The 24,077-nt window shown below is 34.8% G+C and overlaps 1 protein-coding gene across 2 annotated transcripts in view; it reads left to right on the top strand.

Moving 5' to 3' along the window:
• Nucleotides 1-24,077, top strand: part of FBN2 (fibrillin 2) — a 276,567-nt gene that overhangs the window by 109,765 nt on the left and 142,725 nt on the right. For both annotated transcript variants that reach the window (XM_090279079.1, XM_090279078.1), the window contains exon 7: nucleotides 3,754-3,879. In XM_090279079.1, the coding sequence (XP_090135205.1) occupies nucleotides 3,754-3,879 (126 nt within the window). The remainder of the gene's footprint in view (nucleotides 1-3,753; nucleotides 3,880-24,077) is intronic.

Raw genomic sequence — 24,077 nt, 5'->3', positions numbered from 1 at the left:
GGATAACCCCACTTGGTCATGATGTATTAATTTTTTTTATATTGCTAAAGTTGACTTGCTAAGAATTTTTTTGTGCCTATTCCAAAAAGAGATTATTCTATTGTTTTTTTCTCATAATGTATTTGTCTGGCTTTGATGTCAGAGTGATGTTAGCTCAATAACATGAGTAAGGCAGCGTCCCCTTTTCTTTTCTGTAAGAAGTTGTGCACAACAGCTGTTGTTTCTTCTTCAGTGTTTGAAAGAGTTCAACAGTAAAGCCCCCTAGGCCTGAAGTTTTCTTTGTGCAGATTTTAAAATATGAGTTAAATTATTTTAATAGACACGTCTATTCATATCATATATTTGTTCTTGAGTGAGCCTTAGTTTTTCTGTTTTTTAAGGAATTCGTACATTTGTCTTAGATGATGAATGTAGTGCCATAGAGTTAGTTGTTAATACTATTTCCTTTGATCATTTTAATCTCTACAGAATTTGTAGTGCTGCACCTACTCTTATTCCTGATATTGATTATTCATTTCTCCTCTGTCTTCTTTTTTAGATCAGTCTTGGTAGAGATCTGTCAATTTTATTAATTTACAGAGCCAAGTTTTTGGTTATTATCTTTGTTGTTTGACAGCTGTTCTGTTTCATCATTATTATTATATTTTGCTTCTGTTTACTTTAGGCTTTATTTGCTCTTTTGAAAATTTCTTAATATAAAAACTTAGATCAGCAATTTTAGAACTTTCTCTTTTCATAAAATAAGCATTTTAATGCTACATATTTACCTCCACACACCACTTTACCTGCATCCCACACATTTTGGTACCTTGTGCATTTATTTCCTTTCAAAATGTGTTCTAATTTTTCATGTGATTTCTTCTTTGACCCACGGATCATTTCAAAGTATATTGTTTAAATTCCAAATATTTGGAGATATCCCAGATGTTTTCTATTATTAATTTCTAGTTTAACTCTGTTGTGTTTACAGAAAATAGTTTGGATGACTTTAATCATTTTATATTAAATGAGTGTTTTTACATGGCCTCAATATAGTCTGCCTTGATAAATATTCCATGTGCTCTTGAAAATAATGTGTAATCTGCTAAAGTTGAGTGGAGCCCTGACTAGAGTTGCTCAGCTGGTTGAGTGTTGACCTGAAGAGTGAAAAGTGGAAGGTCTCCCAGTCAGAGCACATGCCTGGGTTGCAGCCTCATCCCCAGTTGGGGCACATACAAGAGGCAACTGGTCGATGTTCCTCCCCCTCTCTTTCATTCTCCCTTCCCTTCTCTCTAAAAGTAAAAAAATAAAATATTTAAAGTTGGGTGGAATGTTCTATAAATGTAAATTAGGAGAGGTTGGTTGAAAGTATAATTTAGATCTTATACTTGTATATCCTTGCTAATTTTATTGGTCCACTTATTCTATTAGTTACTAAGAAAATGATGTGAAAATTTCCAGCGATAATTGTGAATTTGTTTATTTCTCTTTTCAGTTCTGTCGCTTTTTGTTCTGGGTGTTTAACAGTTTATAATTTGTGTATACACATTTCATGTTATGTCCTCTTAATGAATTGAGCCCTTTGTCATTATGAAATATCCATTTATATCCATGGTGATATTTCTTGTTTTGATGAATACATTGTATAATATTAACAATAATATTAACAGCTACTTCAGCATTCTTTTTATTAATGAACATGATATATCTTTGTCACCCTTTCACTTTTTAAGCTGTCTCTTGCAAAGTGGTTTTCTTATAAGCAACATTATTGCCTATAAGAAAATTGTGCCTTGCCTTTTTAAATTAAATTTGACAATCTCAGCCCTATAAATTGGATTGTTTATACCATTTACCTTCCATGTAATTATCAATATTATTTGGTTTAAATCTTCCTATTTCTTCTCTGTTTATCACACCTATTCTTTTTTTTTTTTTTCAGCATTTTATTTTATTTTATTTATTTTTTTTTGAGTTTGTTGTCATTTTATTGATTATATTGTTACAACAGTTCCAATTTTCTCCCCCTTGTTCCCCTCCCCCCAGCACCCCCCCCAAGTCCATACCCCTGGTTCGTAAAAATTAACTATCCCCCCCCTCTCAAATATTAGGACCCACCTATTCTTTATTTCTCCTTTTTTCTTGCCTCTGTTAGATTGAGTGTATTTTATTTTATTTTATTTTTTGTCTGTAATTTCTTTTAATTTAATTTTTATTGTATTTTTTTCCATTACTATTTAGTCTCCCTTCCCCCAGCAGTCACCACACTGCTGTCCATGTCCATGAGTCCTTTTTCTTTTTTGTTCAATCCCTCCCCCATCATCTCCACCTCACTAGCTGTCATCTGCTCTCCATCTATGAGTCTGATTGAGTATATTTTAGTATTCCATTTTATCTATGCAATTGGATTATTAGCTCTACCTCTTTGTTTATATTTTAATGTGCTTGTCTTTCCATATTTAACTTCCTACAGCCTATTCTCAAATAATATTATGCCACTTCACTTAAAACATAATAAATTATGTATTCTTCCATTTCCCCCTTCAATCCTTCATGCTATTGTGGTTATACTTTCTACTTCTATGTATTTTATGACCTCCAGAATACATTATTGTTATTATGGCTGTTAGTATTTTTAACAACCAATTACCTTTAAGTCTTTTAAAGTGATAAATATATTTATCAACATATTTATAATTTCCAGTGCTTTTTATTTTTTGTGTAGACCATAATTTCCATCTCATTTTTGTTTTTCCTGAAGAATTTTCTTTAACATTTCTTGTATAGTCTCAGCACTCATTTGTCTGAAAAATCTTTATTACAGTTCCTTTAATTTAATTTTGTCAATGATAAGGATATCTATTTTTAAATGGATGAAATTAATAGACAGTTAAAGGATGAGGAACATAATTGCCATATTTAAAACAGAAAAGATTTTAAATTTACAAAAAGAATACAGCAACCTCAATAGAACAATGTTTAATGAATAAGCAGACAACTTTCAAATGAGGAAATCTAAAAGCTAACAAGTATATAGTAATTAATATTTAGAAATATGAAAACTAAAATTAATAATTAAAATCCCTTTACAATTATAAGACCAGAACAAATTAGGGCACTGGATAGTTATATCATGTGCTGGCTGGGAAGAGAAAACGCAAGAATCTCCAATAACAGTAGAGGGTTGTGTCCTACTCGTAGGTGTGTAGGTTGCTGGTGGTATGAAGACTGCAATGGGCTTTCTGGCCATTAGCATTATTTATTCATATTGGGAGTATAGCTACCCTGTGATCTAGTAATTCTGCTCTGGGTCTACAACAAAAGGATCAGTGAGTCTTAAATCCATGTTCACTCAACTCCATGAAAGACATAACAGGGACATTCATTGTATTACTTAGTGAGGTGGTGAGAAGGTGGGGGCATACTGAGTGCTTGTCACCAAGAGAGTGAATATTCAGAAGTGTTCTTCAGCAGCAAGTCAAAGCTAGAAATTTGTTGTCCATATAACAACATGGATGGATTTTAAAAATAAAATTTCAAAGCGAAAAATCAGAAAACAAAATGAAACCTATAACATTCATGTACCATTTACATAAATAAAAAATTATGCATACAAAGGGGTCCTGACACTGCTCACACCATTCTCTTGAGACCAGCTGAATTTTTTCTATACATTAAAGACCTATAGGTACAGATACAGATGTAGGTATAAATATAGATATAGATAGTCTCAAAATCAGTGGTATTTATGTTTAAAATGCTTTCTTCTCATAGATGTTGATGAATGCCAAGCTATTCCGGGGGTGTGCCAGGGAGGAAACTGCATCAACACAGTGGGCTCTTTTGAATGCAAATGTCCTGCCGGTCACAAGCAGAGTGAAACTACTCAGAAATGTGAAGGTGAGTGTCTCTGCTGTGGAGTGCATCTACACATCTAAGCGATGACTCTGACTCCAAGAAAAGCATGTCTTCATTTTGAATTTTGAAGAATTTAATTGAAATTATAATTCTTTTAACTTGATATGAAAGTGGAGTCATAACCTTAGAAGAGTTTTGTATTGGTTTGTATATTTAATGGTTTGATTTGGGAAGAGCCAATGAACATTTTGTATCTGGTTTAGTATCTCAGTTTTTATTTTGTAATGAGAATGGGACTAATCCAGCTATTTTTAATATTTCCTTAATGAACTAGTTTGCTATTTCTCTTACAGAGTTATATAAAAGGTTAAAATTGGGTAAAGCGAAGTTCAAGTGAAATATAATGTCATATGTAAAATGTATTATTAGAAGTTGGCACTCTGTCATATTTTATAAAATACATATTTTAATTTTTATACTGAATATTATTGCTTGACTTGCCAACAAATTGAAAAACAAGCATAACTGACTTAGGGAGGATTTAGAAATTACCACAACAGGTATTCTGTGAAAGAATAGCTTACTCAAAAATATTAAAAAATGATAATAATTTTCCAGAATATGAGTTTTGGATTATAACATTGAAATGTAAATTCCATTTGCTTTCTTCAAATAAAGTAAATTAACTTGTTATATTCGTGATCCAAAGCTTCATCATTATAAAATTCAAGAAGCTTTTAAGTGTGTCTAGGTTTAATGAACATGGATACTTAGAATAATTGTTACAATTCTAGTAGTATTGAAGTGTAATGTTTATCTTTTCAGTTATTATATTACCTAAATCTATTTATTTCAAGCAAGGTAGTTTTCTAAAGATAATACAGTATATCTAGTTTCATTTTTTTTTTTTTGTATGACATAAGCATTCTCATCTCCTCAAAGTTAAAAAAATTATTCTGGAAATTTGTTTTCGCCAATCTAGCTTAACTGAGGTAGAAATATGTATATGGGAAATCCAGTAAATCTAAATTTATTTCATGTGCCTACTATGATCATAACTGGAAATGGTTTCTGAGTTGAGTAGATTAAAAGTGCCAAACATATAATTGCTTCCTGTGAAAAAATGATCACAGGTTAATTTAGATTCACTTACTTTCAATAACTAAAATCATATTCTGGTATATAGAATTCTTTTCTTCTTTTTCTTTTCAAAAGGAAGTATTTCTGTTTTTTGTTATTGTTTATTTATTTTGCTTGGTTATAAAATGTGTTCTGTCTGTAGAAGAAAAATAGGAAAAGGTAAAATCTGGAGTTTAATTATAGAAGACAAACAAGAATATGAACTATTTTATTAGACAAAAGATGGAGTGGGCACACATGCTATTGTTTTAACACCAGAAATCATAATCCCATGAGCCCATGGAACGTGTATCATCCCGTATTTTCTATTTGCCTCAATTCATTTATAGTCAGCTCCAAAATCTTCATAATTTTATTTACAGTATTAAACTTAATTTCATGCTAACCCAAAAGAGAAGGTAATAAAATGGACTTGTTTTAAAGATCAAATAAATTCTCTCTGTAACTGATAGCAAGAGTGTTCAAGTAGTTAATGCTACTTAATTACAATGTTGATAATCAAAGACTGCCTGTATTGGAAAGGTTAAGAAAAATACTTGGAAGATGGAAAAACTTTCTGAGTTAGCACAGGAATTGGACCAGTGAGTTAGGAATCTGTAGAAGTCTGGATGCTGCTGCTACTATATCCTTGCACCTTTTTATGTTTTCTTTACTGACATTTTTTCGGTTGATTATATCACTCAACCTTTTGTCACCCCCTTTACTTTGTACTTACAGAATAATGTCCAAACTAGATTCAAGGGTGGTGGACTTAGGAACAAAGATAGTGTTTGATTATAGGTGAGAAGGCACAGCCACTGACTGATTTAAATGGTTGTGACATTTCCATTAATCATCAAACAATGTATACGTATTTATACTTAGTTGAAAATAGAATGAGCCTTTTCTAAATCACATTTCATCAAAACAACATATAGAGCCAAGACAGAATTTGGAGAAAGACTGTGCAACTCTTTATTCACACTTGTCTATCTATGTTCTTTAGAAAAGGGGGTATTGATGTAATATAGGCACCACCCAGAGCCCTGAGTCCAGTCATCTCATTTCTTACTTCCTGCCCAAGCAGCCAAATCTGTTTAACCATTGCCCAGAAGAATTACATGATTTAATACTTGGGATTAGAAAATAGCAGGATTTTAAGAATTGGTAATTAGAATTTGAAAACTTAAAGTTTTATGAAGCCTTTACTTTGTGTATAAGTCATACTATTCGTGTATGTCTTAAAAGCAGCTGTTACTGATTTTCTTTGAGTAATTAATATTGTTCAATGTAAAAGATAAAATAGCATTTTCTTATGTAAAATTATTTAATGTAATTGGTAGCATAATGTATCTGGGAAGACTACAAATTACTGTTTCACTCAGTGACAGGTTTTAAATTATAATCAGTTTATGTATAGTTTATATAGTGTCAATATAAAGAAATTGACATAAATTTAGTGTTTGCTCCAAACAAAAATACAACCATAACAATAACTTGACTGTCAAAGGTAAAGTATTTTAGTTTTTTATGTAGATTACAATGTGACTACAAAATAAAGTAGTTTTGGAAGATTTAATTTAAAATGATGCTCTTCCTATTTCCATTAAAGCACATTTCCTATTTCTATTTATATGGCAATGAAATTCTCTAAAGAATTTTTTTTCTGTCTTTAATTTACTAAATCTGTTCAAAAATAAGAAAGGTCACTCCAGTGTTTTAGATCTGGGAGACTAGATGTAGCATTAATAAGAAACTGCAAAGTTTGCTTATTAACTTTTAAATATTGTGTCATTGATTATTTTTTGTATTTGTTTGTTGACCATCTCACTCCAATACTTGAATAAGATCCCTAAGAACAAAACTTTACAATAGTTATTACTATTTCCCAGAGCCTGGAACTGTTCATGACCTTTCGTAGGCTCCAAAAAACTATGTGTTGATTAATTGGAAGTGTGCATAGTAAGTTAATTTCTTTGACTTGGGTTGAATGTCCAAAAAGAAGGTGAAGTTTGTGGCCATAGTTAAAATTTTATTTGAAAAGAGGCCAATGATCTTCATTATAGGAATTTTCCTTCATCTGACTTTTTTTCATTTCCTTCATAATTTTACTTTGCTCTGTTTGCCATTCAAAGACCAAGAGCATAAACATTCAATGTAGTTTGGCATTTAAATTCTTTTTGTCATTGCCCCTCTTTGTTCACCTGCAGGTAATGCTTCTCAACTGTGAGGCAACTTCTTTGCTCTCTAGTTAAAAGAAAGAATTGTCTTCTGCTTGTTCATTGGGATGTCTTCTTTAACTAAAATCTTATCCTAAAAAGCTTGTTCTGCTGAAAATTTCAGTTTGAACATATACAGTTTATACTATTAAAATGAAAAAAATGGTGGGATGACATTCATCTTCCAATTCAATGTTTGAAACATATAACTCAATATCTATCATTGAGGCTTGTTTTGTTTTATATTATTGGTTGGTATATTCTCATATGGGATTCTTTTCATTCATGCTCATTACAGACTACTGTCCAAGCTGTAACTCTGAGCCCAAAGGTAAAAGGAATCTCAATCTCTCTCTCTCTAGTCTTTTCTCTCCTCACCCCATTCTCCCTCTCTCTCTCTCTCTCCCCCCCTCCCTCCCCCTCTCTCTCTCCCTCTCTCTCTCTGCCTAAGGGAGAATTAATTATTTTCCTTCTTACTCAGTTAGGGTCCCTGATTTAATAAAACCTCTTATGCTTACTGAAGTTGTGTCTTATTTCTCCTGGGCTGGATTGACTATAAAATCCTTTCCTCTTTCTGTCATACAGTCGGCAAAATGATTCTTTGGTGGAGTAAACTATTTCTTCACATCCAAAGAGAAGGTTGTTTCAGTTACTTGCTCTATTCAAAGATTCATTCATCTAAATATTTGTTTTATTTAAACGCAGAAGGCAAGCAGAATACATTAATAAAATATGAAATGGTATAAAAGAAGACTTTCCAAAATTTTTCTTTTTTATAATAAAATGTTATTTTGAATTTTAGTCTGTTGCCAGATGTCCTTGCATGACCCCCCACCCCACCCCAACCCGTTCCAGACTATACCTTCTTTAACATTCCTTCAGCTAGTTATTCTTTCCTGGCTTAAATGGAAGGCAGGAAAATAACATCAGTGTATTGGAAAGTTTCCCTTCAATGGCTCTTTTTAGTTCAAATAGTTGTTTGCAATTTATTCTGAAGAGTCGTCAGCCTTGTTCCATTACCACAGCATTTAGTTGTTTGAGACTTGTAACAACAAATACATTTATTTATGCTCATGAAACTCACAAAACATGTTGGCACAGTACCGATAGCTGCAGTTCCAGCTCTTCTTTGATAAACCATGGAAAATAAACTTCTGCTCTAAACTGGAAATTACTTGCTTTTACTCTTATTACCAAAAGTGTATTAATTTAAAATAAATGATAAATACATTTATTTGCTATTTCCCCAAAGCGAAACTATTAAAATTGAGATTCAAGTAAGGGGATTGTACATACTGGAAAGAGATAAAACTTTTTAGGTCATCAATTAAAAACCACAAAACTATCATCTTTTTAAAGTTTTTTTAAAAAGAAATTTATAACATTGTAGTTAAAATATGAAAGCCCAGCCTATTAAACCCAAACCTACTTTCTGCTCCCATAGCAAATAAGTTATTCCTTCATGATGGCACTTTCTAGATTCTATTTTAATTATTTTTCTTGTCTGATTCTGCCAGCAGGTTATATATACCAAAATAACATCTTCATAAAAGCTAATATTTAGGTAGCACTTAATATATTTTAGACAATGATTAAACTACTTTACATGGATTTTCTTATTTAAGCATCACACAGTACTGTGAGTTTGTTTACTATTATTAACCCAATTTACAGATGAAGTAACTGAGGCACAGAGAGGCAAAGTAAATTTCTTGAGGTTATATGAGTAGGAAACCACAAAGTCAGTATTCCAACCTGCTAGATTCACTCCAGAATTTCCACTCTTAATGAGTGTTGAGCAGCCACAAAATACACTGGGGAACACAATTTTCGGTGAGTTAGATCTGACACTTGTTTTTGACTAACTTTTGGCATCTGAATCCAAAAATGACCCCAGTTTTTCTCTATCATGTCAACTTTTTAAGGGAAAGGTTACCTTCCCTTTGTACATACAAAGGAAAATAAAGAGAAAATTACATGAATATACTGTTTATTTAGAGTTATTTCATGCATATAAAGGCTATATATTGTTACTGTAAGTCAAATTGTGTACAAGTAGTAAAGTTCTGCTACCAAACATACATATTAAGGTATTTTATCTTTTCAAACGACAGGCTAGGAAATGCCAAAATGAGATACTTGAAACAATGTCCCTCAGTTGGCAAAGCTTTCACACATTGCTTTGTGAGACCCAGTTTTATGTGCAGAGGTGGGAATGTAATGTTCTTTCTGTCAACAAGTGGCTCATGTAGAATGTTTGGATCACCAGGTTTGAGGTCAGATCTTGGAGGCCAATTTGACTCCACCCAAGGCTTCTCACAAGCTCTGCTGTCCCACATACACAGAAAACAGGGATACTTGTGTATCCGCATTGCTGACCTAGAAGGAAGCAGACCATTTTAAGGTCAACACAGATGATCCAATTGTGCTTGTGATATTGCAACAGATCAATGACTCTCTTTGTGTCTTCATATTCTTCATGAAAACAAACTGAGTGGCCAATTGGGACTGCATCAAATAAATTGCCATTGTGGAGGAGGACACACTTCAAGCTCCACTTTGAGCTATTGATGAACAGTCGCCATTCAGTTGCATTATAGATTGGAATTCCCAATTCCTCCATTAAACCATGTATGTTATGGGAATGGACAAAGCCACCATCACTTCGAAAGTACTGAAGAAATGCACTTTCTCTTGATCGAAAGTAGATACCTTGACTCCTTTTTCAAGCAAGTTTTTCTCATGCAGTCTTGAAGCTAGGAGTTCTGAAGCCTTTTTGGACAGTCCCAAATCTTGTGTCAAATCATTCAACTCATGCTGATCAAATAAATCTCTTACTGAGTCATCTTCAATTTTAAAATCTTCATCATTCCTGTCACTTAGTTCTTCACCATATTCCTGTTTTTCAAAAGAGGGGTAGGTCAATGAAAACTGGCACTGGGATTTCAGCTGAATGAGGCACTGGGTGTATAGCTGATGGTGACTAGGATACTCTATTTTACTTTTTCTTTTCTTTTTTTTGGTTATATCCTGATGTTTTCACTATACAAAGGTAACAGTTACTTGAATGATCCCTGGGCTCGCACCAAACCATAGGTATACCAAATGGCAATTTATCACGTGTTCCCTTAGTCCACATCCATAAGCTCTCGACACACTGCTTGCACACCTTGTAAGAGGCCCAAGACTTATCTTGATCACCAAGTTTTACTTTAAAATATGCAAAATAGGCTTGCCTGACAAATGCGCTGATGTTTGTCCTTCGGGAATGGTGAAACTGCCACAGATATAACAAAATGAATCAGGGTTGTGTAGGCACTTATGATGAGAAATAGCAGAGGCAGACATGATCTGAAGGAAAGGAAATAAGTATGTACATAAATGAAAAAATAAATTCTGCTAACTTCTTGTATACAGACAAGAATTCAGACTACACTTCGTAATATGATTCACTATATAGAGCGGCACACAACCTCTCACCACACTGTCTCATGTTACTGAATAGCCTAGACAAGTGTGAACCTGTTGCTGGTCTCCAGGGTCATCCCCCATCCCTCCCCCCTCGAGGGAGGTTTGCTCTCAGCCAATAGGAGAGCACTAGTGCTTCCCTCGATCCAGGCTCAATCCAGGCTCGAGTGGTCGCATTAAGATAAACTGTAGAGAAAAACTTGACATGATAGAAGAAAACTAACTGCAGTTTTGAAATCAGCATGCCTATTTAAGTCTAAAACAGCTGAAAAATCAAACTCAACAGGAATTATGTTAAAAATTGTTCCCCTGTGATATATTTCTTGGGAGAAATTCATGAAGACAGCAGCAGCAACATGAGCACAGTTATCTCTTTGCTTATGGGTAGTGCCCTGTGATCTAGCAAGGTCAGAATTATACCCAGTTTAGTGATTCTGGCACTCATGGTGGAGTTTGTGTGATTGAAAAAAAGCACTGCCTCTGTCCTGAAAAAAATACAGAACCTTGACCTCCAGTTCTGTTTCTTCACCTCACCCTTCATGAATTGGAAAGTCTTTCGTGGTGTCATCGGGGTTCAGGGGGCCAAGCCTGTGGCTGCGGGTACATAACCTGACAGGTCACTGACTCTAGCCCATATCTACTGCTTCAGGAGTCTACCTGAGTGACCAATTTAAGCACTCAGATGTGGCTGCTTTCCAAGTTGAAAGGGTAGCTCACAAGGACTGATTCTTGAAAAACCTTAACCTTTCTCTCTAACTTATGTTCTACTGCCACTCAGGGCTGATATATTATATATTTAGTCAATGGATTTTTGCTATATTTTATGTTCATTAAAATGAAAATTTATTCTGTTACCACTGTGCTAAAATAACTCATTTTCTATGACTTTAGTGTTGAATTTGAAGGTTTAGGCGGACAAGAGTATGGATAAGTGGAACTAAAGTAATTCTGTCTTTATTCATAGAAAGGAGTCAACAGCAGTGGTCTAAAGAAATAGTTTTAGAATAGCCAGGTATACTCTATTATTCCTATGAAAGAATAACAAAGGAAAACATTTTAAGAGTAGAGAACTAGTTTTTCTAGATACTAAAACATGTTAGAAAGCTAAAATATTTAAATTACTATGGTCTTAGCATGTAAACAAACAACCCAATGGAACACAAGTGAAATTCTAGTACAAGAACCCAAATATATAACATTGGAATCAATGAGGGAAATGATGGAGTACACAGTGAATGATATTGAGATGACTGGGTATCATTAAAAAAGTTAATTTGGTGTCAAACATCACATCTTATACGATGATAAATCTTAAATGAATCAAAGACATAAATATCAGCGAAAGAAGCAGAGGGATGTTAAAAATAATTGTGGGAATTTTTATATAGTCTTAGATCTGAGAAAGTATCTTATGTTACTTGACTTGAAAGCACTATGGGTATAGATTGGTAATTTCAGTTACATTAAATAAAATAAATTGCATGACAATAAAAGAAAAAAAACACTACAAGTAGAATAAAAGACAATTGATAAACTCAGAAAACATTTGCAACTCATAACACCAATAAAGACATGTTTCTAATACATAAAGAAATTCTACAAACCAATAAGAAAACATCCAATAAAAATGTTCAAGGATAAGAATTGACTGTTGACAAGAGAAATATCAGTGACAAATACACTAAAACATGCTTGATCTTGCTGAGAATAAGAAAGTACAAAATAAAACTACAAGATAACATTTTTATCTGTAAACTTTGATAAAATAAAAATTCTAATGGAAAAACTGTTGTGAGGTTTTTGAGAAATAGACACTTATAAATTCCTAATAAGAGTGTAAAATTGGTACTACTTCTGAAGAGGGCAATTTAGAACAATCTATCAAAATCACAAAGGCACATACCATTTACCGCATAAATTTAATTCTAAGAATGAATCCTATCCTTTATCAAGAAATTATGGATTTACAAGCTAATTCCTCCTGTCTTTTTCTGTAATAGCAAGATATAGCAACATATACATGATAGTAAACTGATTAAATTGTGAGGCATGTACACAGGGGAAACTATTCATCCTTGCAAAAAGAGTGTGGACTTTATATATTGATACGAAAGTATGTTTAAGATACTTTGTTACATGACAAAAGCTAGTTGTAAAATATTTTCATTTTAAGAAAGAAAAAGCGTGTGTGTGTAAGAGAGAGAGCTCAGTGATGTCCACAGAAGGATATTAGTGGAAATTGACTGACTTGGAGAAACTGATAAAAAGGAGACTTCTTGATTACTGTAACAGAAGTTTTTGACTTTGAACCATGTGAGCGTATTACTCAAAAAGTCAAAAACAAAGAGGAAGAGGGAGGATAAGACCCATTTATTTGTTATTTTCTGTTAAGCTCTCAACCAATTCCTGTAGCAGAATTCTTGTCTCCCTCCTGGTGGCCTGGAACAATGCATACAACCCTATTAAAGCCTCCATACTGGGACATACCAACCTTTATCCTCCAGGACGCTAAGTGTGTCAATGATGCATTGCATTACATGCTGCCAAGCAGACAAATATGCACATCTAATGCTTATCAATTGTGGAATTGAGTATGTGGGATTTGAGCAGAATTTTACTTAAACTGTTAGTTTTTCAAATCATTAAGGCTTAGGAGCTTCAAATGCAATGTGTTTGACTTTAATGGTTCTGTCATTAATTGTCAAGGGAAAAAAATCTCATTAAGCTATGTTCAGTGACTTGAAGTAGGAATAAAATAGACAGTAAGGGAGAAGTAGGTCAGTGATGATAATTACAATGAAGCTGATGATAGTTTGCTTTTGACAAAAACACAAGCATCATTTAAAAGGGTGTATGTGAAGAAAGGAGATGTTCTTAAATCATCTTGAAACAAAAAGCTGCTAAAAATCCTGGCCATCAGTTGTAAATGAACTACATGGCTTGGTTAAATTAGAACTGATGTAGTGATCCAAACACAGCTGCTCCTTTGCCATCTGATGGATTAGGACTTTGAAAGTAGAAAACACAGGGGGCGGGTAGGGGGCGGGGAAGCAAGAGGGGGGAAAAAGTGGGACAACTGTAATGGAAAAACAAACAAAAAAATTTTTAGTGGGGGAAAAAATAAAAAAAAAATTTAAAAAAAGAAAGTAGAAAACAGGTCCATCTTTTTCTATTTTATGGTGCTTGCATTTGTTTATTTCAGTGATTTGTCTCTCTACATACACACACACATATATGTATGTCATATATACATAAATATATGTAGCTCTTTTTCTGAGTTACACAAAATTGTATTAACCATATGATTCGTTTCATAACATAATCTCAGTAGTCCATCCATAGCCTGCTTGTATTTAGTCAATTATTTTAAATAATACAATAAGCACCCATGAAACCACCAAAAACAAAAGCTAGGACCGTGATAATTAACTGCACTAGCCATGGTGCTTCCTTCCCTCCCCCCACATTACCATCACTTTGTATCCGGGATTCAACATTTTCTTGCTTTTTTTGTAGATACTGTTATTACACCTAGGGATACTCCACTTATTAATATTATTACTATTATTATTACTATTTCTGTTTTTTAAACTTTACAACAAAAGGTATAGTGGTATTGTGGAAACTTATTTTTTTCACTTAATATTAAAAGTTATGATTCATCTGTATAGTTGCATGTTGTACTAGACACATAAACTCTGTGCCCTTTTGTAACCAGGTGTGCTCTTCAGAGCAGGGCCCACTGTTCCCCCTGGTATGCTCAGCATAGGCAGAGCTACGCCATGGAGCCAGGGTCATTTTGATTTTCCAGAGCAATATTTATCCTCTCTTCTGATCCATTTATTTCTAAAGATGACTCATTCATTTTTCTATTATGATTGATCTCTGTCTGTGTAAGCAGCTTAGGTCACACCATCATTAGCATTCTGGAGCCTCGTTCCCACTTACTGTTGCTTGGTGCCCAACTGGGGAACAAAGAGTCTCACACTTCATACCCCTCTCTTAAGGTGACCTCCACCTCATCCCAGGCTCGTGTGGTGCCAGCCCTCCTCCCAGATTGTTGAGGAAGCATCTGCTGAGTGGTCAGTGAACCTGCTCTGGCTCACAGAGCTAACTTGATCTTCTAGATTACTCTCTAGGGCTCTTCTAGGAAGCTTTGGGCTCATAATACAGACTAAGAAACAAAGATACTGCAAATATTATCCTACTCTAACCCTCCCCCCTCCTAGTTCCCCATATCCTCTCCCCAAGAGAAAAATTGTAAATAACACAGGGACAATAATGGAAACTTTTTGGTCATCCCCTTGTGATACCCTGGGACCCCAAACCAAACTGCCTTCATCTTCTCATTGTAACTCCTACTCCCCAATCAAGTTCTCATAATCTGATTTTCAGGCACTTTTTGCAATGCCTTAATACCTGACAGAGTATAAGTGCTTGTTGAATGAATATATGAGTGAGAGAATGGGCTACGTTTCCCATATTCTTCCCCCTCTTTTCTTTTCCTTGGGCTCTCTCTCTTCCAGCCTTTCTATTTGGTCTTCCTTTTTTTTTTTCCATTGAGGTATAATTGACACCTTATATGTTATAAATTTTTTTAAAAATGGAGCTAATAACTTTGAGAATGAAAGCCTGTCTTAACTTGCCATGCTTTCCTGTATATGCTAAGCAAAAATGGCATCTAGCAGGACGTGTCTCTCTCTCTCTTGTTCTCTAGCTGTCTCTCTTTCTCTCTTTACATATAAAACAGACAATTACTTGTAAGCAGATGAATTGGTAATAAGTCTTTTGCTCTTAGGGATGTGCTTTCATGATCATTTATGTCTGAAGACAGCATTGAGTAGCTTAGAAATTTGGAGCATGTGTATTAAAAATTAAAATCTAAATTGGAAATAATGTGTCATTTATGCTTTCTTAAATCATTGGAAATGGCATACTGGCCATGTGCCAGGCTAGCAGTGGGATTTTCAGGCTTGAGTTTTAGAAGTTCCTCATGTGTCTCATGAATGGAAAGGTCACATCCTAGAAAGTGAGACCACTGAGGAAGAGGGATAGGATGTCCAGAGAGGCAGCTGAACAGCAGCCCAGAGCTGACATTTGAGGCAGAATTAGCACGTGTCACTTTCTAGAATATTTATCAGAAGTTGCCAATTTAAACTCTTAGTTTCTTCCCACAAATGACTTCCACTATTAAAACACGTGTGTTAAGTGACTTGGGCACTACCTTGACAGTTTTGGTCAACTAACAGCAATATTTCATATGGAGTTACTGGAGTGACATCACTGCCTTAATTTCAACCCAAACAAAATGGCTTACACAGAAAGTTGCTCACATACTCTTTCATGAAAACTGAGAAGAAAAAGAGTTCTTTATTTGAGGCACGATGGGTAACATCATCATTACGAACATGAAGTCTGTGAAAAAGACGTATTCCAAAAGAAAAGAAAGCAACAAAAAGATATTCTTTAGCATGTCATTTAGGTTGTGAATCAAAATTAAGAATATTCATATCACATTTTTAACTTGCATAAAAATTTATTTTTGAAAGTTTTTATTCCAATTACAAGAGGAAAATTGTAGAGAGAAATTACAATTTAAGTTTTAAGTACAGTTCAAAAAGTAAATGCAAAGAGCAAAGAGAACATAGTGCCAATAACCCAAAATTTGGGACCCAGATGTCATTCAGGGTCTGTACTTCAGCTGAGCCCTATGGGAACTGTGTCATCTTTAGCAAATTAATACCTTCATCTTTCCAATGGAAATAATAATGGTATTTTTCTGCATAATTTTTATGAGTATTAGATAAAGAAAGCATTTGGCACTTTATGTGTTTGTTAAAGAAGGCAGGGATAGCACAAATTAATTGTGAAAGATTCAATAAACCATGTGATTTGAGATCTTTAAAAATTAATTGTGAAGGTGTTCTAATATAACATTTCAATTATGACTTTTAGTATAGTTTCCTATAAATAAGTTCTTTTAATTCTAAAAAAAATAACAAAATTGACCTACTAGAGTTTATATTTGCCTAGTCTGATGGAAGTATTCACAAACAATGAAATGGACCCAAATTCATTATTATGATAAGGGAACATGGCACTGTGGTTTTACATTATCCATTAATTCCTAACTGGTCTCAGCCTGTTTTTACTCCCCCCAAACCTAGTTCTACCCAAATTACAGAAATGGACATCTGAGACCTAGAGGACTTGATTTATTTAGCATAACACAATGGTCAGGAAATTGCATTTTAGTGGATTCAGAGTTTTCCCAAATGGTGGGGAGCAGTGTTGTTTCCCCAGTGCCATTGTATATTTAAATCCTTTTAAAATATGAAAAAAAGCATGGTAAAGTAATTTCCATGATTTTTGCAATTCAGTTTCTGCTGAAGATCACTGGAAAAATCTAGAGTCTCCAAAACACCTTTCTCAGAAATATAAAATTAGGTGTGTGTTAATGATAGAAAAATCTATTCTACCCTGGAATGAAAGGGTCAGATGAATGTTTTTGAACTTTGCCATTGGGAGAAAAAAAGATATAAACTGAAATATACCTCCTTATTTTTTTCATTTTCCTTGCTAAATAATTTCTGTTTCATAGTGGGAATGGAAAAGTGATAATGCAGATCAAAATAAAATAAAATGCTAGTTTTATAATATTCCTGACATATATCTTTAGTTTCTGTTGAGAGAGAGAGAGAGAGAGAGAGAGAGGGAGGGAGAAGGAGAGAGAGGGAGAGAGAGGTAGAGAGAGAGAGAGAGAGAGAGAAGCTATTTCACAAATTACCATGGCTCAGTGCCTGAAGGAAATTAGTCTACTCTAAAGAAATATCCTGCTGTAGTCAAGTAAAAATGTAACAACTTGAAATATAATACTGTGATCCAGGACTGCATTGCTTGCAAGTGTTGTCACTTACTTACATTGTATATATTTCATTCAATACCCAGGAGTTGAAAAATGTATGAGGGACTTGTAAAAATTTATTTTAGATGCTTCCATTTAGTAAAGATATAAATAAACAAAGCTGTGAAATGCTTGAATTAGTTTTCTTTCTTAGTCCCAAGCTAGGAATCTTTTTCTTGATGTAATCCTTTCATATTTCAATGTGAAATGTTTCACATCTATACTTTGCCTTTGCTAGATTTTAGTATAATTAATTCTATTTTAAGGATAATGTGAATGATTTAAAAAATTTTAACTATAGTCATTTGCTTTATTGACCAGTCAGGTAAATTGTTTCTCCAAATACCTATTGTTTTCCTTACTTTCAGAAGAAAATTATTTTAAGTAGCATTTATGTCAAATAAACAAATAAAATTTAGTTATGATATTAGTACATTTCTTTTAATGTCATATGGATATTAAATTAGTTACTGTGTTTTTTAAAATGTAAGCTTTGGTTTTCCTGGTGGGCTGTGGTTTCACATTTCACACGCTAACATGTCTTTTTCAGTTTAGCCATGAAAACTATCTGAGGTATATTTTTGTCCCAGTCTAGCAGCAGCACATTTAAGACAGATGCATGGCTGAGTTCTGAGTTTGTATTATCCAATGTGGCTAAGTTCTGGTGAATAGCAGAAGACAATCGGGGCAATATTTACCAACAGCTGTATGCCATCATACTAAATTTAGTGTGGCTTGATTTAACTACCTATTATTGATGCTAATCTGTAGCATAAACATATTCTTCAACTATAGGTTTCATCTTCCAAATTCTTGGGAATGCTACCAGGACTATGTGACCATAAATCAAAATTTCCCTTTGCCCATTTGTGATAGATTATTGTTGGGGACCCCCAACCCACAGAGATCTCATGGTGCTGCGAATGAAACGAAGACTTCCCAGGCAGCTTGTGGTAGGGAAGAGAAGGCTGGCAAATGTCTGAAAGACAAATGCCTCAATTGCCTTCCTCCATGGTCTTTTACTGAGCGCAGTAAGGTTAAGGGCATATAGCATGCACCTAAAGCTCATCGATCAATGTTGAATAGTGCTGATTATAGAAAACGGATATTGTTCAGGAATAACAGTTGAAGGAACATTGACATCTCCCTCAGGTCAGGGTGTTTGGACACAAAGGCTTCAGGTGACCTTAGAATAGGAAGGGTAAGTTCATTTTGAGTTAAATTTAAAACCTGTGCTGCTGGTACAATAAAGTGATCAAGTGAGGTAAAAGAACAGGGCAAGCTTCAAAGGACATAAAGCATTTTCTCACGGCCCGATCCCCACCAGGGCCCACTGGCTATAGCATTGAGGCACGTACGCACCCAGCTTTCCTGGTTTTCCGGTGAGGTCTTACAGGCTTCATTTCCTTTGCCAGGCCTGCGTGGGGCTCCTGACAGATTATCATTATAATTCTATCACATAGAAGTAAATAGCTTTTCATCTTGTTCTTATCTGTATTAAGGATGCCTCTTCTCCTGCAAAATCGGTATTTTTGATAGTTAATTATTTTAAAACCTGGTAAAAGAAAGGATCAGAAAAGTATTATAACCTTTAGCATTCCAGTTTAATATAAAACTTGTATATTGACTTTCATTTGACAGGGAGTAGGCCTTCTCTTTGACCTCCTGAACTTTCACTGTCCCATAAACTTCACCTATATAGTACAATTTCCAGTTTCATTGCTTTTAAAGCAAACTCCTCAAGACACTTGTGTGGTACTCTTAAGTACAGAACCCTTCTAGATCAGGGGATGGCAAACTTTCTCTGAAGGACCAGATAATAACACTTTAGGATATGGAAGTCACTCTTTGCTGCAGATATGCAACTTTGCCATCCTAGCGCAAGTGCAAAAGCAGCCATAGAAAATAAATACATAAACAAGTAAGTATGGCTATGTTCTAATAAAACTTTACTTACAAAAACAGGCAGTGGGTTTCAGATTGCCAGTCCATTCTTGATTCTCACTCTGCTTGCCTTATGACAAAGCATCTCTTCTCCCTCTCATCTGCAGCTATTTTCTTAGTGACTAGATAGGTGATTTTAGGTGGATCATGCATAAACACTTTTTATTTTAATAGTTTTAATACTTTTAATAAAATGTTTTAAGGAAAACATACTAGGACATCATAACCATGTGTTTATGGATGTTATTCTTGAAAATATTGTTGATTAGAACAAAGATGATATTACAGTTTTTTAAATAAAAACGTAACCTTTTAAGAGCAGTCTTAGGATCAGAGTAAAATTGAGAGGAAGATACTCAGATTTCCCATATACTCTCTGCCCCCACACAAGCATTGCATCTTTCATTATCAACACGACCAGAGCAGTACATTTGTCACAGTGGATGAAGCACATTGACACATCCACAGTTTACTTTAGGGTCCACTCTTGGTGTTGTACATTTTATGAATTTGGACAAATTTAAAATGACATAAATCCATCTCTATAGTATCATACAGAGTATATTCACTACCCTAAAAATTCTCTCATAAAGTTGTGGCTCTTTAGTGCCTAGAATTTGAGAAATGACATTGTAAGATTCATCATCATCATTATCAGAAAGCTACGTGACTTTCAAAAGTAAGTGATCTCAACTGGAACTCAGGGTCGCCATTATGTTTGCCAGAGAGTTCCAAAGGGAAAAGAACACTCTGCTAAGATCATAGTAAATTTAGCTCTAATATCTTTCTTTCTAGGTCTACCTTTTTTACCTCCAATTATCACCTTCTATACTTCCCACCTTTTTTTTATAATATTGGTCTTTTTCTAATCTTCTCTATCACTTAGAGTACATTTGGAAACCTGGATATTCCTAAAATTAGAAGAAAAAGAATTTTCATTAACATCATTTCAGTTTGTTCTACTTTTATGTACCTACACTTAGTCAGTATTTTATTTTTTAAATATAACTTTTCAATAGAAATAAAAATATAAGCAAACTTTTTCTAAAACTACTGCTATATGTATGACATATAGGTTCTGTTTTAACATGAAGGCATATACAAAAGTGCTTTGAATAATATTTTGGAAAAAATATCAGAGGTTGCTTTTCTCTTCTGTTGGGTTCTAAGCACAACAGATTTGAAACCTTTGCAGATGCTTTGTAATGGAAAGCATTTCAAGTTTGCTAAAAAAAAGTTCTCATCCAATACTTGAGTAAAACCATATTGAATATTTAGTTATAGGCTTAGAAAATTAATTCAACTTTGCAAACTCATACAATATAGCTATTCACAAATTAGATTATCATAATTTTTCCTCCCACATGGAATTTTTTCCTTAATTTACTATGATAGAAAAAATATTTTTCATAATTAACTAGTTAAAAAACAGGAAGTAAAGCATTCTGGCATTTATTTGAAATTTGATTTTATATTTTAAAGTATTTCATGTATGTTTATTTTTTTATAGCTTCAAGATGGAAGATTGTTGTTTTTGATGTTTTTTTCCACAAAGTGCAATGTTGAAATTTTATATAAATCCTGTATACTAGCATATGTAGGATTTGTAGTGGCTAGGTAATTAAATATTAATATTACTATCTGGAATCAAGGAAGTATGTGGGTCTCATGAATAAAATGTATTACAGAATATGCTCCTCTTTAAGAAAGTAATTAGAATTTCTTTGTGTTGTTCTTTTAGGAGTATTACTATACAGTATGTATCTACTGTCTTTATCATTGGCACAACTTGTGAGCAGTAGGAATGAGATGAGGGAGAAAAGAAAGGGGTGAAAGAAAAAGGAAGACTGTTCTGCCTTCAGTGATTCATTAGTTACCTCCAGCTATGTAAAAAGAGAGTTCCTAAAGAGGCTGAAGAGAATGAATTGCAGTGAGGATCATTTTTGGAAAGTGTTGTCTATGAACTAGAGTGTGGGAGTGGGAAATATAAGTGGAGCCTGGCCCATTTCTGAAGTCTCAGTTCTGCCAGAATTTGAAAGGCATAGGATAGATTAGTTTCTCATCTTCCAGGTGAGGACCTCAAAGAAAGTAGATGAAGTTGTATGATCTTGGAAAGGGCTGTGACCACATAGACTCCTAGAGAATGGGTGACCCAGCGGGGGGGTAACTTAGAAATCTAGGGCTGAGTTGTAAGTGGCCAGTTAGAGGGGGTTTGTCTAAGATCAATGGTGAGAGTTGAGAGGCCTCAGCATTGACAAGTTCCCCAAAATACCAATAAAAGAATTAGGCTTTGGAGCCACTGTGTCCAGAGGGCATTGACGGAAGAATCATTCATTCAGAAAAATATTCATTGAGTTCCTGGCACACTTCTCGACAGTAATGAGCAAACCAGATAAATATCTGTGCTCTCATGAAGGTTATACTATAGAAAGAAGGAACAGACAATAAAACAAATAATTCACACTATGTCAGATGTGACAAATCCGAAAATGGACTCAGGGTGAGAGCCTATAAAATGTTTGTGGGGGTGTGAAGGAGGCAAAGGGACAAACCGTAGCTGTCTGGGTAAGAATTCCTGGCAAGGACCATCCAGCAGGTCCCCGGAAACAGGGTATACTGAGGTAGGAAGAGGACATTAAAGAGACCAGCAAGGAATCAAGGAAGAGACAAACTAGTAAGTGATGGGTTTAGAGTGCAATCTGGGGCCAGATTTTATGGAGTTTTGCTGGCCATGTATTTTGTTTTTTGTTTGTTTGAGTTCAAAAGATGAGAGCTAGTGGATAGTTTTGAGCAGAGCAGTGAAATATTCTGACCTTCATTTAAAAAGATTTTCTCTAGCTGCTGAGTGGCAAAAACATAATAAGGGGACAAATGTGGCAGCATGGAGACCACTTAGAAGGCCACGGCAATAATCTAGGTGAGCTTTGATAATAGCATGAACCTGGCGTTTATTGGCAAACCTGATGAGAAGTGGTTGAATTCCGGATGCAGTTTGAAGGGTCAACCAGCAAAGTTTGTTGACAGATCATCTATAGGGTAGGAAAAGAAAAGAACTGAGTAATTCCAAGGCTTTTGGAACTTAAAGGATGAAGTTGCCATTAACTGAGATAAGGGAGATCTGTGAGTAGAACATAGCGAGGGGAAAGATACCAGGAGCACTGTCAGTGTTAGGTGGTTAACTTGAGACACCCATGGACATTCAGGTAGACATTTGTAGTTGCATAATGAGCCAAATTCAGGGGCAAGGTTAAGGCTGACAATGTAAATTCAGAAGTCTTTAGCATATAGTTGATATTTAAAGCCATGAGAATCAATGAGATCATGAAGGGAACTTCGTTAAAAATTACTTGTTGATTTTGGAAGAGAGAGAGAGAGAAAGAGAGAGAGAGAGAGAGATTTGTTGTTCCATTTACTTATGCATTCACTGGTTGATTCTTGTATGTGCTCTGACCGGGAATCAAACCCACAACCTTGGTGTATTGGGTGATGCTCTAACCAACTGAGCTACCCAGCCAGGGCATGAAGGGAGCATTTTGATAGAGAAGTCCAAAGGCTGAGTCTTAGAACACTTCAATACTTAGAGGCCCAGGAGATCAGAAAGACATAGCAATGGAGACTGAGAAGGAGCAGTCTGTGAGATTCTATCTCCACCAACCAAGTAAGATCTTTGTCACCAGCACAAGTGCTCTCTCCTCCCCAGTGCAACCTTGAAAGTATTCATAACAGTTGCTAGCTATGGAGGAAGGTGTATAGAGATGGGAGAATAATAAAGCCAACCATGCCTCCCTATCACTGAAGGCTTCTAAGTCTGAGGCAGGCTCAAACTGAGGAGCAGTTTTAACTAGATGAGAAATTAGAGCCATGAGATTTTTGATTTTGATTTTGTTCATCTGAAAGAGATAAGAAAACCTAAGGGAGCTCCTGAGATTTCCTAAGGTCGAGAAAGAACTAGTCAAAAGGAAATGCAAAATGGCACTGGGAGAAATGACAAAGTTGCTTTTTGCTTGCATCCTTGCAGCCTCGAATACTCATTACCATATATCCTTTCAGTTGAAATGAAAGTACTAAACTTTCCAGCTTCATGACTTACAGTTTTAAGTCTACAAGCAAAAGGTTAAACTGTCATTCAGAATAGAAGGGCAGAGAAAGTGCTTCCAGGACAAAATAAAACTGAAGGAGTTCATTAGATCCAAACCACTATTATATGAGATGTTAAAGGGACTGGTTTAGAAGAAGGAGGATCAAAACTATGAACATTAAAATGAAAACTGCATCACAAGAACCAACAACAGAAGCTAGGGAATCAAAACAAAGGCAAACTAAATAGGCAACGAGAGTGGAAAAAGAACTATAGATATGGGGAACATATTGGGGGGAGGTCAGCAGGGAGGGGGAAGGAGGAGAGGGAGGGAGATAGTACAGGAATTAAGAAGCATAGTAGGAGGGAGTGGAGTAGACAGGAAGAGGTTGAGAAGAACTATATACACAACTAATGGACATGGACTAAAAGGGGGAGACGGCTGGAGGGAGGGGGGCCACCGGGTGGAGGGGAGCAGAGGGAAGGGAAATTGGGACAACTGTAACAG

Source organism: Furipterus horrens, unplaced genomic scaffold, assembly GCF_987537825.1.
Source record: "Furipterus horrens unplaced genomic scaffold, mFurHor1.1.pri manual_scaffold_5, whole genome shotgun sequence".
Lineage (NCBI taxonomy): Eukaryota > Metazoa > Chordata > Mammalia > Chiroptera > Furipteridae > Furipterus > Furipterus horrens.
The sequence above is the reverse complement of the archived record's forward strand: the minus strand, read 5'-3'. Positions and strand labels throughout refer to the sequence as shown.